Source organism: Centroberyx gerrardi, chromosome 14 (assembly GCF_048128805.1).
Source record: "Centroberyx gerrardi isolate f3 chromosome 14, fCenGer3.hap1.cur.20231027, whole genome shotgun sequence".
Classification (NCBI taxonomy): Eukaryota; Metazoa; Chordata; class Actinopteri; order Beryciformes; family Berycidae; genus Centroberyx; species Centroberyx gerrardi.
In genome coordinates this window covers 13778462-13793812 of record NC_136010.1, presented here as the reverse complement: position 1 = coordinate 13793812, position 15351 = coordinate 13778462, and the positions used below count along the sequence as shown (strand labels likewise).

The window sequence follows — 15351 nt, the reverse complement described above, 5'->3', positions numbered from 1 at the left end:
TCTATAGTTTATGCCTGTAGTTTTAGTTTTAGTTCATGTAAATAAAGAGCCATGACAACACATAGTTTTCATCTCCATCTTGTCATTTATTGCTTCTTTCTTGACATGGTATCGTTCTCTCTCCCCTCCCCACAACTCTGTCTCCTTCTTTCCTTCACCATTCAGTTGAAGTTTCTCTCCTCTTAAGGTGGAAATACTGATCATCATCCCCTCCCAATATTGTTAACACTGATTCACAGACCCCTACAATACACTGGATACTTAAGTTAGTTAATAACACACAACTGGAAGTGGTGATGCATTGTCTTTTTTGAATTTTACAAATGGAAGTTATTTTTGTACAGTCAATACAACGAGGAGAATACAGTTGGTAGAAAACAGTGGCCAAAGGTAATGTTAAATGAAGAGTAAGATAAGACACCACTACCATGCTGCAACAGACACGCCGTCTCAGACGCACGCACAAGGTGTATACATACACACACACACACACACACACACATACATACACACACAAAGATACACAGGCATACGCACATGCACACACACACTCAAACCCTGGCATTATCAGTTGACATGAGGTCTTTCGTTTAGAAAGAATCTTTTAAATTTACGTTCATTCAGCACCAAATGGCATGATGGGTTGAGATGGTTGAGGCTGGGCAAGGAAGAAACCCAGGCAGAGAGAGAGAGAGGCGAGAGAAGGGAAGATATTGCAGCTACACTGGACACCACATCACACTCACAGGACGAGACAGGACGGGACGGCACTAAGGCAGGGAGCAGAGAGAGAGAGAGGGGAGAGACAGCGAGGTAGAGAGTCAGAAAGCAGAGCAGAGGGAATGTCAGCCTGTGTTGATTGTACGGGTGTGTGTGTGTTTCAGTTCTTCGTCTCATCTTTGGTCCATTTGTCCAGGGCTTTTCCACAGCTGTGAGAGTGTGCGGGTGTGTGATTGATCTCCGTTATTCTCTTACCAGGCCAGTGTGGTGTGTGCATGTATTTTCAGTGTTTTGTGTGTGTGTGTGTTTGTGTGTGTGTGTGTGCTGATGTATGAGGGCGACCTTGGCTCTGTGTTCTGTAGGGCTCAGCTCATCAGATGACGCTCTCGAAGAGCAGTGTGCTCTTGGCTCCTGCAGGGGGCAGCAGTTTGGCCTCGGACTCTGGGGCCAGGTACTCCAGGTGATGTCTGCCCCACACTGGGGTGGTTAGGTGCTGCCACCGCTGCACACAGAGAAACACACAGAGACACGGAGACAGGGACAATGAGCTGTCTTATTGGGCAGACACTTCAGACCTCTCTAATGATTAACCATGAAACCATGAGTGACGGATGTGGGGGGCAATATCCAAGGAGACGCATTCCTACTGACTTATCAACAATTACAAAAAGAAACACACACACACGAGAGAATGCATACACACTCCCGCACACAGACATACTGACCTCCCGCAAAGATCCTTTGCAGCGCAGTAGTTTGTAGAGGACAGTGACAGGGATGCAGAGCATGGAGGAGAGGGCCAGCCCCCAGCCAAGCGCCTCACCCCACGAGGGGTACGTGTACACCGTGTTATAGGTCAGGGGCTTGTAGTTCACTACATGGAACAGGAACACTCCCTATATGCACGCGAAAATGTCAAATGTCAGAAGCTGGCAGGAACACACATATGACGCATACACATATATAGCAACAGATCGTACCACACAGACAAAAGGCGTGATGTAGGACCAGCACCACTTCATGTAGGGCAGGGGCCGGTAGCCGATCATGCGAGCCACATCGTCCATGAAACGATCCGCACCTGCCAGACAGAGCATAAGGATATTGTGATGATGCATTGGATTGTGTGGTTGCTGTTACTATCGGTGATGGAAAACACGCTGTGAGCAGTGCGCTCGTGCCTCACCGTAGACCCATGCCACCACCACACACTCCCAGAAGGCCTGCCACAGAAGAGTGATGCCACTGGCAGAGTAGTAGTCAAACAGCTGGAAGACGTACATCCCTCCCTGACAGAAACAGAGACAGAGAAGTCGGCGTCATTACCACCATCCTTTTAATACTTCAAAGTTTGACCTATTTCCTGCCTCCTTTCATGCTTTCCTTGCTCTTTCATCCTTTTCTGGTCATGGTTTTCCCATGCCTATTAAACAATTACGCAAACCATCTGTTTTTTGTTCTGACAGCATAAAGAATTCAATATGAAATATATTTGAAATCTTCTCCTTGCAAAACACTTCTGAATGAGTCCAGGTAAGTGTCTTTGCATGCAGCTCCTGAACAGATGTAAACAGCCTCATATTTGGCCTGGATGTTTGTTGTGTGGTACTCTGTCAGCCTCCAAACCCACCTAACAAGCAAGACTAACACTAAGGGAGGTCTAAAACTCTGGGAAATCCTTGCTGTACCTCGGTGACCATGGACATGTCGATGAGGAAGCAGGTGACGCAGCAGACGGCCACCACCACCTCTCGCCGCAGGGAGCCCAGGGCAGATTTAGGGGGTAGCATGTCTATGATTCCTGTTATTAAGCCCTCCACCCCTACAAACTGAGAAATAGAGTGAAAGAGAGAGCGATAAAGCAACAAGGAGACAGGGAGAGAGAGACAGAGAGAGACAGAGAAAGAGACAAAGGTGAGCGAGCTGAGTCAGAAAGACTTGAAGAGAGGATAATAGCTCTTATATCTCTTACCAGAAATGGCAGTACATGCGTAGCCACTGCGGCTACGGGAGGAGGAGAGAGTGAGAGATGGATGGAGAAGAAATGAGGGAGAGGATGGGGAGAGAGAGTGAATGAATGGAGTGGAGAGTAGACAGACGCTCTCTGTGTGAATCAGACAGAAGCTCATTGACAAATCTCTGGGTTGTAAAACAATGGATGTAGGCACTGGCTCAAACAGACACACACCAAACAGGCTGTGAAGAAATGCAATGCTAAATCTGGCCACCAAGTGTCTGGGCTGTTTGTGTAGCGGTTGTGTGAGAGGAAGTGAAAGCGAGAGAGAGAGTGTGAGAGAGAGAGAGTGAGTGAGAGAGTGAGTGAGTGAGAGAGAGAGACAGACAGAGAAGGAGACAAAGGTGAGAGAGCTGAGTCAGAAAGACTTTAAGAGAGGCTAATAGCTCTCTTAGCTATTAAAGAGAGAGACAGAGACAGAGATTAATTTGCTATCTATGCTAGAAAGAGTGTTTGTATGCACAGTATGGGTGTAAGAATTCAAATAACAGCAAAGTATATAGAGGTGTTTAATTACAGACATGGTCATGCAGTCCCTGCAAGCTACAGGCTTTCTCATATGCTTTTAAAAAGTGGATGTAACAAAAAACTCAAATGTGTTACCTGGCTGTCCAGGCCCAGTACAAGCAGCATGAAGAAGAAGAGTGCTGCCCAGAGCGGAGCCAGAGGCATCAGAGTCACAGCCTTGGGGTAGGCTATGAAGGCCAGGCCTGGACCTGCACATTAAGAGACAGATTTATACGCTCATAGAGTCGGGGGCAGAGAGGCCTTCCTGCCGCTGCTAAACTCGTTGCACTGGGGCTAAGCTGGGCCTAGTCGGGGCGGGGGGGAAAGCTGTATTCTTACCACTCTCGGCTACCTTACTGATGTCCACTCCTTGCTCAGCAGCCATGAAGCCCAGCACAGAGAACACCACAAAACCCGCAAAGAAACTGGTCCCGCTGTTAATGAGAGCCAGCACAAACGCATCCCTACAGAGAAACAGAGGATGAGACAAAAAACGAGAGAGAGAGAGAGACAGAGAGAGAGAGAGACAGAGAGAGGATAGAGGGTGAATGACGCTTTATAATATGCTTTAAGATGAGGCTTATGTAAGACACTAAAGGCAGACATTGGCAACAGAGGAAGAGACAGGTTGGAGGGGGGGTAGATAGGGGGATCAATAGTAATTTCTCTGATAGCTGCTGCTGTCTTTGTAGTTGGCAGGTAGAGAGCAGAGAGCAAATGAGCCAGGGAGAGAGAGTCAAAGAAAAAGACCTACCGAGTGTCTCTGCTACATACAGTATAAATCTTGCTTACGATATAGTAATGATTCACTCTTGTACGCATGTATGTGTGAATCCATGTATGAATCAACAACATTACAGTTATCCTGTCTCCACAGCGATCCTCTGTTTATCCTGACTAGCCTGCAAGTAGAAAACAAAGTCTTGCTGGCAACACTGGCCAAGAATCCAACTCCTCTCTGATATGAATAGTGTATAAACAACAGCTTGACCTGGATAGTTACTGCCATATACACTGCTGCAGCTGTATTCAGCAGCAACCTCCACACAGTCAACAGTCAATAGGCTCTGTCTCTCTGAAATAGCAGTCAGGAATGCCTGAGAGAGATGTGGATAATCAAAGTAAGGGAGAGTGAGTGTTTTGGTGACCAGAACAGTCCATATCAAGACCACAATAATTAAAGAAGACAGTTGTGCTGTGTACAAGCACGTAGACTGATAATGAAGACAGACAATTGTATCTGAGAGCAGTTTATCCACACATCTCACAATCTATTCCTAGACTAGCCTCAGTGTGTGTGAGAAAGAGGGCTGAGCTGACATACCTCAGAATCTGAAGCCATCTTTCAACTTCCAATTTAGGTCAAGGGAAAGAAAATGTTCGATGGAAGGATATTCCTAATGCTCCCCCTGCTACGGGCATTCCAAAAATGCCTGCAGCGTCCCAGTATTAAGTCCTGAGAGCTATTAAAAATTATCCCTATTATTGGTGTCCAGCTAACTACCATGTAAGGGTCTGAGCGTTTACATATCTCTGTCTGTTTAGGCTAAACACATGCAAGCACATCAACCAGCTCCGAAAAAGCAGTGTGAGGCCAGCTGTAGCTAGAAATGAACCTTAATGAAACTCCTATTGTAGCACTTAATTTCTGCAGCTTTTCAAAAACTATCATGCTGCTATTTTGATCAGGGAAATGATGTTGCATCTTACTGGCACTTACTCTCGTTGTTCTCTCCTGACTAGATCCTTGCTTGTGTTGTATTAAAATCTCATGTGTATGTCGCTTTGGATAAAAGCGTCTGCCAAATGGGAAATTGTAATTGTAATCTGAAATGTGAGCAGTGTGCCAGGAAGTCTTTGGTGCTTCAAAATTCTTGGCACACACGTATCCAAGTCAAATGATTGTTTTGGTGGCCAGATATGCCACAAAACCTTACAATATGCCATCCCAAAACCAATAAAAAGGGTCTTAGAAAATAGACTGTTCGTTTAAAATTATACTTCTTCTTTGCACCTGCTTTGCATCTGGTTACACAGTAGTGGACGGCACGGTGGCTCAGTGGTTAGCACTGTTGCCTCACAGCAAGAAGGTCCTGGGTTCGAACCCCGGTCCGTCCCAGGTTCTTTCTGTGTGGAGTTTGCATGTTCTCCCCGTGTTTGTGTGGGTTTCCTCCCACCATCAAAGACATGTATGTTAGAGTTAATACTCCTGTCAGTGCCCCTGACCAAGGCACTGGCAAAAGAACTGGAGTTGGTCCCCTGGTCCAAATTTCCCCACGGGGATAATAAAGTATACAAGTACTTACAGTAGTAAGTAATCATGGTTTACACAGTAGAAGTGATTCTACTGCATGTAACTGTTACTAAGGACATAGTGAGTTCAAACAGTCACTCTGGAAAAGCGTGAGCTGTGAAAGCCTAATTCTAACAGAAAGGCTAGTTTTCTGTTTGTTTCATAGTACTCAAGTCTGTGGTCACATGTTTGGCTGATGGTGTCTGTGTTGACGTTGGTCTCATTCCAGTTACAATGGTGTCTGAATTTATGTTGTGGTTAAACTCACTGGTAACAGTTGTTATGGAAGCGGTTGTAGCTGCCCAGTGCGGTGAGGGCACCCAGTCCGATGGCATAGGAGAAGAAAATCTGAGTGCCAGCGTCAATCCACACCTAACACAAAGGGAATTGTATGAGTAATGCAGCATTTTGTCTCTTGTGGCCTTTTCTTATGAAGGTATTATTGTAGCAAAACATTGGAGTTTGCCAAATATTCACACACCTGTGTTCTAAATTTGAATTTATATTCACACATCTGTGTCTTAAATTTGAATTCATATTCACACTTGTATCCTAAGTTTGAATTAATATTCACACACCTGTGTCTTAAATTTGAATTTAAATTCACACCTGTGTCCTAAATTTGAATTCACAGCAGATTTGATTAGTTGTAAGTTGTATTCGAAAAATCTGTTCAAGAAAAAAACTAAAAAATTGCAACAAATATCATATTACAAGTTTGTGTGAATATTTTCTGTGAGCGTAAATTACAACATGCAAGTTTTCAGGTGTTTTGCTATATAATATATAATAATACCCTCATGTTTTTTTAACACTCTGCTACAGACAAATGTGATGTGCATACCCAAACACAAGCTCATACAGACGTCGTACCTGTGCTTCTCCAAGTTTGGACCAGTCCGGTTTCAGATAGTAGACAATCCCATCTATAGCTCCTGGTAGAGTGACTCCGTGGGCCAAAAGAACAACCAGAACCAGGTAGGGGAACAGAGCTGTGAAGTACACTACCTACAGAAAGAAGAACAGAGCTGTGAAGTACACTACCTACAGAAAGGAGAACAGAGCTGTGAAGTACACTACCTACAGAAAGGAGAACAGAGCTGTGAAGTACACTACCTACAGAAAGATAGAGAGCTGTGAAGTACACTACCTACAGGAGGATAGGGAGCAGAGCTAGGGCCAATTCTTAGGAGATGCACAAGGGGGGCTATGCATCAGAACTCACATAAAGTAAAAGTAGAAAACTCTAAAGCAAACCATAAGCAAAACCTAAACCCCTCACATTACAGAGAACAACTGAATAACAAGATGTTTCTGTCCTTAAATGACTAATGTGATAGTTGGTACAGGCACTGTTGGTACAGTTTAGTGGCAATCAATATGGGCCATCTGCTATAGTCAAATGCTCGCAAATATTTGCATCTATCTTTATATTAATTTGCTTATGTGTACATAAATGACCTCAAGCCTAAAATAGGTCCCACCCAGTCCTTCCTGTAGTAGAAATTGGGCCTGTTATGTTACTTTGAAGAAAAGGTACCCTATACATGGAAAGCCAGACAATTTGTAACCCTCCTGCAATAGCAGGGGTCTTTGGCAAACCTTTTGAAAAGGCAGGTAGTCTTTGTCAAGTTATGCTGAGAAAGCTGCCCCCTACTACCCAGTGGAAAAGTCCCAGCTACATTAGTATGGTAAGCGCAGAGCAGTGAGAAAGAACATATTTGCCTTGATCTAGAGTGAACACGGGGAGAAAAGCCCCTTTCCAGCACTCAAACATCTACATGGGAGAAAGTTACTAATCGGCTTAAGAGAGGCTGGCTCAATCTCCCTCATTGTTTTCCCCCCTTCTCTATGAGCTTTGGCTACTGCTGTGACACACGTATGCAAACATAGACTTTATATACAATGAAATAAGGATGCATACATTATGCCTGTGTATCAGAGCACACAGACATTCAAAAGCATGGGCAGTGGGCATCCTTTTTCCGTGCCACTACTGGAATGGAAGTCACTCTGAACAATATGTATGTACACTGGTACAGGGATGCAGGGATCAGTAGAAGGTTATAGACTGACTGAAGCTTTGAGCCTCGCATGTAAATACACGTGATCGAAAACACGTAAACACCCAAACACCACAAAATTTACAGACTTTCAAAGACTACATGTGTGTGCTTGTGTTTGAGTTCATATGTGTTTCAGTCTAGACACTGATCCTCTCACTATGTTAAAGCTGATTTAGGGTCAAAGGGCAAAATGCAGCGAACTGCATGAACCAGGACAGCACCGCCAAGCATTATAAAGAGTTGTGGGGCCAGAACATACGTTAACTTCCCTGTTCAATTCATGACACACACAGATACACACAGACGTCTGCTCACCTTGCCAGTGGATTTGACTCCCTTCCATATGCAGAAGTAAACAATGACCCAAGTGACTATGAGACACAGAACCATCTCATAGCTGATTTCACCAGGCTCGTCCAGCCCACCAGACAGACGGAGCACCTTACGTCTAGGAAGAAGAACACAGAGATGTGGCTTTTAGAAGAGAAAAAACACAAAGCAACCCGCCAAACACATCTGAGACCTAGTCAGCAGCAGAGAATAACAAGGGAAGTAAGGGTGTCTGCAAGTTACATCAAGTTAAATTTAAGACTTTTTAAGACCTTGTCAATGCCAGTTGGAATGAAATATAGAGGCAATTTTACAAATAAAAACTGCAGACCCATCAGAATATAGGTCTGTGTGACGTTTCTCACTGGAAACATCGCACACCAAGAATCTGCAACCAAAACCTCTAAAACTGAATCTAAGACTCAAAAACGCTAATGCAAAATTTAACTGTATTCAAGACCTTTTAAGGCCTTAAGTTTAGATAATATAATTTAAGACTTTTTAAGTCATTTTCTGGATTGACACCCTGTTTGACTGATCCACAATTCCCAGATCAGGGATGACGTACTCCCAGAACTCGATGACTGGGGAGCGCATGCCTTCTGCCTCAATGCAGCTGCCATTGAGGAGGAGCTGGGCCGAGGACAGGTTGAACGGGGAGGTGGCGGACAGGATGTTGGAGGGGGCGGCAGGGGCGGCGGTGGATGATGGCAGAGCTGACAGGGCAGTGCTGCGGTTGTGGCAGGTGCGGCGGAAGTCCTGCGTGCAGTTAGCGGTGTTCCAGGGGTGTCCGCAGGTGGCCCAGGGCAGCGGGGTGGTGAAGGAGTGCAGGAGGAAGTAGAGGCCCCACACAAGAATCATGATGTAGTAGGTGTTACAGAAGAACACTATCACCATGGAGGCCAGGCCCAAACCTGGCAAAGAGGAAGAGGGAGAGGGACAGACAGCGCGATGGAGAGGAGGCGTATAGGTAGAGAGAACAGGGGAGGAAATTTGCAGTAGAAACAAGTGAGAGGTGAAGGACTTGGAATATTACTGCTTCTGAGAGAAATACATTTAATCTCTCTTTTGCACTCTCTCTTTCTTTCACACACACATGCACACACAAAGTTACCTTTGAAGAGGGGTGCGATGTTCCAGGCAGAGACCCCTCCCTGCTTCATGAACTGTCCCAGAGCAATCTCCAGGAAGAAGACGGGGATGCCCCCGATGAACACAATCAGCATGTAGGGGATCAGGAACACACCTGCAACATGCAACACACACACTCTCTGTCATCAACACATGGTTCACTAAATTGATATCTAACCTGAAGTAACAGGCAAGTGGAAACATATTACAGCTGGACTGTTTAGCACTGGGAAATACTTGATGCTGAGTGGCTGGAAGGGTGTTCAACGTGCAGAATAACTGAACAACGCTGACAAAGCTGTTTCTCTGTTTCAAAACGAATGCACTTGCAAGGTTTGGACATCTAGTAGGAGGTAGATATTGCTCTTTGCCTGGTTTGTGGTCCTCCTGCCTTTGCAGGGTGTCAACAAAGCAGTGCACAAGCAGCAACAAAGCCGAATAATAATGTTATCAATACATTCCTGGTATCAAATTTTTCCACATCACATGAGCAATGGACTTTGTTCTTCCCAGTTCAACTAGCAATGATGCCACTTGTGACTACGCCTGGCAATAGCCTAGACTTAGCCTGCAATCTGTTTGGAAAATGACGTTGATATTGTTTTGGTGACAATGAAATGGACAGCTAGCATGCTAGTTATGCTAACAAACACACTGTCAGACCATATTCATTGACTGCCAACCGTAGGCACCATTAGTGATAGTAAAGTTTGTTAACTTAATGTCATAGCTGTTCTGGGACTCCATTGCCAGGTCACTGCAAAGGTATATTTGCTGGACTAGTATAGTGGCATTCATTTCATGCATTTCTGACATTAGGCTATAATTAGTTTTTTATTGGTCTGTCATTAGTACTAGGGTCATGAGGCATGCAATACATTACACTATCAAATTTGAGGTAAAGGCCATATATTTAAGGTTTCCAGTTTTCAAGGACACAAGCAATACCTAAACACTGGCATAGCTGCAACTTATCAAGCAACTGATGCGACAAGAAAAGAGGAGGAAGCAGTTACAGAGGAAAAGAGGGAAAGAAAGAGAGGAGGATACACAAGGCCACAGATAAGAGATGCATTGAGAGTTTGAGTGGGAGATAACTGCATTGTGTCTCATTCCGCAAGTGTTTGGACATTTGTGGCTAGTATTGTCCTTGAAAGTGAAAGTTGCATGGAGAGTAGGGAGAGACAGAGAGATGATAAAATGGAGACAGCAAAAGTCAAGGGACTACTGCAGGAGTCATTAGTCTGATTAGAGACATCTAATGACCTCTCACGTCATTTTAACTTGTAGCAGTTGGCCTAGGGCGATTGTTTTCAACACGTTTCCTATATTATCTCCATTTGGATCCTCATACTGTAGCTGTGGCTTGCTGTGATAGGAAATACACAGTGGAAATAGACTATGAAAAAATAGGATGCATAGGATGTTTAACTCAATACTATCCAATTGCAGCAATTTGGTATGAATACAATGGTGATGCCACCACAGTGCGCAGATGGGAGTGAGTCACATGACCAGCTATGACGCAGAGCAGAGAGAGGCTGCTAAGAAGAAAGGAGGGAAAGATGGATGGATCAGAGGAGGGAGACACGAGACTGGCATAAAAACTGGGACGATGCGGTTAGAGAGAAGACACAACAAATACAAAAATCACAATAAGACATTGATGTGGTGACTCTGCAACACTGCTATCTAGTGACAATTTGTCTCTCATTCAGCCCCTCATTCTCCCTCTCATTCACTGAGAGCAGAGGGCTGTAGCCTTATAAGGAAACATTTGTGAGTCTGAGAGAGAAAGGGGGGGGGGCAGAGAGAGAGAGAGAGAGAGAGAGAGAGAGAGAGAGAGAAGGGAGACAGAGATGCAATAGGAGGCGTGAATGGAAGGATGGGAGAGAAAATATTTGTGCTGACATACCCTAACATATTGGCCAAATCTGTGAGGAATTGCATCCTTAATAGGCTTACGTAAATCCTCTCTAATCATAACTGGACCAGACACATCAGGCCTAACAGCTGAGTTTAAGACTGCCAGATAATTAATTTCACCTATGTACAGTACATTCACCTATTAGTCTCTCCAATATACTGTGGCCTCGTTAGAGTAAGAAGCAGGTTTGAGAGCCTGCGAACGCCCAACTCTTATCTGATGTCGTTGTTGTGTTACAAGGTGTTCCCTGGGTTGGTCAAGGACGCAAAATGAGGTTGTTGATGTGGCACCGCTGACACAGAGAGAAGGAAAGGACGGGCATGGTCACAGGACGCTTATTGTGCGACAATATCCATATGCCGCCTTATCAGGAGGAGAGTGGGAGAAAGCACCTTTGTGTGCTACATGGGTGCTGGGCAGGAGCACAGGGGGTGGACTGTGTGAGGCAGGCCATTGTTACACGATACCAGAAGGTGGGTATCAAGAGCCACGGGTCACAAGACACACAGAGGAGAAGAGGGAGGGGCTGGACCAAGAGAGGTTGTACACACACAGCCGCACATTCACTTTCATTTAAACACCTCATAAAAACAAATAGAAAAAAAAGTGGGTGCGGCGGAGATAACAAAAGTCAAGGCCAAAGGTTGCAACCAGGCCAGGTTGCGGTTGAATGAGTGGGCGTACATAAAAAAGAAGAGGACACACAAAAAGGAATAAAGTAATTCAAGAAAGGTAATAAAGGAAAGCACACTGTAGGGCAATTTTTATGATGTGTGTCTATCAAGAAACGGACGGCAGTAATAAATAAACTATGCACAAGTGACACCATGTGAGGGGGGCATGGCTTTTCAGCTACGTGCTCACAGCCACGCAAGCCCTCTCCCTGTCTATGTCGGGTATTACGTCTCTCCATGCTCCCTTGTTCCTCCATCTTTCACTGTTCTCCTGCCCTCGCTCTTTTAAGCAGTACTGCCTCAAGGGTATGCCAGTAGGCTGAGACTGTCTGCTTTGCGTGTTGCAACTTCACTGCAACAAAATATGCATTAGATGATAATGATGCATCCACTTACAAAAGGATACTGGCATAAAAGATGAACTTACTATTTAATACTATTGAAAATCCTAGGTGCTCTACGACATTTGCTTACACAATGGCAACATTTTAGAGAGCGTAGTCATCTCTATTTTTGAAATGATCAAAAATACTGATGATTAATCCTAACAATGAGTATCAAGTAGGCCTATAATAATTTTTCCAAAATAGACATATAGCATTTTGGAATGAAACCCTTCAGTGGCCGTATCAGTGTGTGTAGAAAAGTGTTTTGTGTGCATGCATACAGTAGGCCTCCACAGTAGGCTACACAGTGTTCCTCAAGCTCACCTCCTCCGTTCTTGTAGCAGAGGTAAGGGAAGCGCCACACGTTGCCCAGGCCCACAGCAAAGCCCACACAGGACATGATGAAATCCATTTGTCTGGTCCAGGTTTCTCTCTCCACCACTGGTACTGCTGTGGCCCCAGTTCCAGGCCCAGCTACAGCCCCGTCCTGGTTCTGGGGTGGCCCGCCCCCTCCACCCTCACCACACCCAGCCCCAGCACCAGGCACAGGCACCAGGGGGCGAGCCACCCCCCCACCCTCCTCCTCGGAAGGAATCCCTCCCTCCAGCTGGGGGAGACCGATTTCACCTGGAAGGGGAAGAGATGTACAAGTATTGGATGAGAAAGAATACCGATACAGAAAGCAAGAGGGAGGGATTGACTTGACTGGAAGGAAGGACTAACGGAAAGAGATAAGAAAGCAGGAATTGAAATGTCAAAGTAACCACTAACAAATTATCCATGTAGCCTATTTATCACAGAGGATAACAGACAAAGGCTCTAATCAGCAATATTTCAGAACCACGTTTCTCCAAAATATACACACACACATTCACAACTTTACAAGCCCACTTTATCATGCATCAGCACTGTAGAGAGATGAACCATGGTTTCTTGGGCCAGACTTGGATTGAATATTGTATGGAAGAGGAGAGACAGACAGAGAGAGAGAGAGAGGGAGAGAGAGACATAACTGATGTACTGTATGGCTGTGGCAACATTGGTTTCTTTCCTGTAATGCCTATTACATATATGATAGCATATTTGAATTTGAATTTGAGAGAGAGAGAGAGAGAGAGAGAGAGACTCTTTGCAATTGCTTTGGCAACCTGTTATGTCCAGTAAAGCCGATAAAGCCTATTTGAATTTGAAGTTTAGAGAGAGAGAGAGAGAGAGTGTGTGTGTGTGTGTGTGCATATGGACCACTCTCTGTTTTGTTTTGGGTTCATTGCAGGGACAGCGTCAGTACAACTTTAGTCAAGCGTTAGAAAGCTCCACTAAGCCACAACAGGGCTAAACATGTTTTTAAAATTACATCTCACCACCATCCATTCATTAGATCTCTGCTGTGATTGTTAACATGGGACCGCTCTACACTGTTGGCTAGACTGTATTGCCGTTTATTCTTTCTCAGTCACAGATCTGACGCTGTTGTCGTCACTATGACTTTGAGTCTCCCCTCCCCGCTCTCTCTCTCAGTCAGAGTGATTGGTGCGCTGCGGTACAACACAGCAGACAACAGTCCAAGGTATAAGCTCCTATGTCGGATACAAAGCTTTCACCTCGTCTCGTTCACACGGGCTACCGTACAAATGCACACCGACACACAAACACACCCCAAAAATACACTGTCACTCATTAGTGCCGTTTCATGATATGAGTGTCAGCCGCTCTGTTCTGGATGCAAAGCAAAGCAGTTTCATCCAGATCAGAGCAGTTTGAGGGGGTGTGTGAGTAGAGGAGGGAAAAAGACAGGAGAGAATAGGAGAGAGGGGATGAGGGGAAGGTAGGGGCTATCATTAAGCTGGTAACTGGACACATAATTTAAGGTGATTTGACAAGTTTGAGGAATACTTTAAGGGTATGTGATGATTTAAGGTTCATCAAAATAGTTCACCTGTAAGGTTAAGCCGGTTTAGAGTGTAAACCAATGATTATTCCTGGACATAAACAAGGTATAACACCAAATACTCATCTCCCCTTTGGAGTTAGGCTACTTACATGAGTCACCTAATCTAATATGTAGGATAAGCCTATGACTTAGAAAGCTAAATGATGATTTCCTCATGACATAGGCCTACAACTTGAAAATGTTTTATTTTGTGAATGTTTGTATCTCCTGTCCTACACCAGGACGGACACCTGCCATTAGAGTTCAACACCACACTAAGCTGCAAAATTACTTCCAGCCAATTAACTCTAAAGCTTTGATGTGAAGCGTATGTTGAGATATATCTTTATGATACAGATATAGTGAAAAATGTAGAGTGAGACCGGCTGCTCTTTTTCTCAAAAGAATAAAGGACAAAGCACTGGTTGGGACAGGGATGCTTTAATTCATCAGCACTAAGTTAAAGCATTATGTTATTGTACTTAGGCTAAATGATAAAAAATAAAATATATATATAATAATATCACACTTTACAATCATCTATATATAGTGGAAGTCAAAAATTGTACTCACCTTGGTTGTTCTCCTCCACCTCTGGTGACATATTGTTTGGATAGCGGCACAAAAATATTTTTTATTATTTCGATACCGGTATTTGGGTTTAAAAAAAAAAAAAGCAAGCCGGTTGTGTGGGTTTAGCCAAGCGCTGCTGTTGGCTAATATTAACGTGCCTAGCTAACAAGGTAACCAGTGGGTCTCACAGAGGTGTAGTTAGCTAGTCGCAGCTGTCCAGTTCTCTCTTTGATTCTCTAGGTTTGTTATTTCACCTTCTTGATATTTTAAAAAATCGTCGTTTTGTGATTTTCACGCGTTGGAAACCCTCAACAAGAGATGGAATATGTACAAAGCGCCGCGGTCAGTTCAGACGTTGAGAGGGGGGATTCAAAAGCAGTCGACGAAGCACTTGAAGGTAAGCCTGAAGAATCTCATGGATGACAGTTAAATGAAAATGATAGTACGCCTAAGGGGGTTTAGGTGTTCCTTAATTGTCTAGTCAGAAGTCCAATAACCTACGTGATGCCGTGTGTCGGTTAGGTCCTTCACCGGGGTGTGTGAGGCAGACGGAGAATGTGATCTGCTTCTGGCTCGAGTCCCCCGGTCCGTTAGCGGTGTCAGACGCTCCCCCCGCCTCCTCGTGCCACGCAGCAATGTGATTGGCTGATCCGAGCCAAGTGCGGTGTGCACAGCATCAGCAGCACAAGTCAGGAATCCACTCACCACGCACAGTAGAAAGCAATAGATTTACAAGGATGGGTAGACTGCAGACGCCCTTGACCTGAAATCACACAAACTGCAGAGAAATGCCCAGAGTA

At 44.7% G+C, this 15351-nt stretch overlaps 1 protein-coding gene across 2 annotated transcripts; it reads right to left on the bottom strand.

The window, feature by feature from the left end:
* Positions 1 to 65: 65 nt before the first annotated feature.
* On the bottom strand, positions 66 to 14582 carry LOC139928484 (sodium- and chloride-dependent creatine transporter 1). Of its 2 annotated transcripts, none has more exons than XM_071921053.2 (14): positions 14552 to 14582; positions 12373 to 12675; positions 9045 to 9176; positions 8499 to 8844; positions 7916 to 8048; positions 6408 to 6542; positions 5803 to 5906; positions 3581 to 3705; positions 3338 to 3450; positions 2409 to 2549; positions 1907 to 2009; positions 1701 to 1801; positions 1446 to 1616; positions 66 to 1222 (listed from the first exon to the last, which is right to left on the bottom strand). In XM_071921053.2, the coding sequence occupies exons 1-14, from the start codon at positions 14580 to 14582 to the stop codon at positions 1094 to 1096; spliced, it is 2067 nt and encodes a 688-aa protein (XP_071777154.1). In that variant the 3' UTR covers positions 66 to 1093. The 2 variants fall into 2 exon arrangements, with proteins under 2 accessions (XP_071777154.1, XP_071777156.1); XM_071921055.2 differs by lacking the exon at positions 14552 to 14582 and having other exon boundaries at positions 8499 to 8546; positions 8652 to 8844; positions 12373 to 12489.
* Positions 14583 to 15351: the final 769 nt, after the last annotated feature.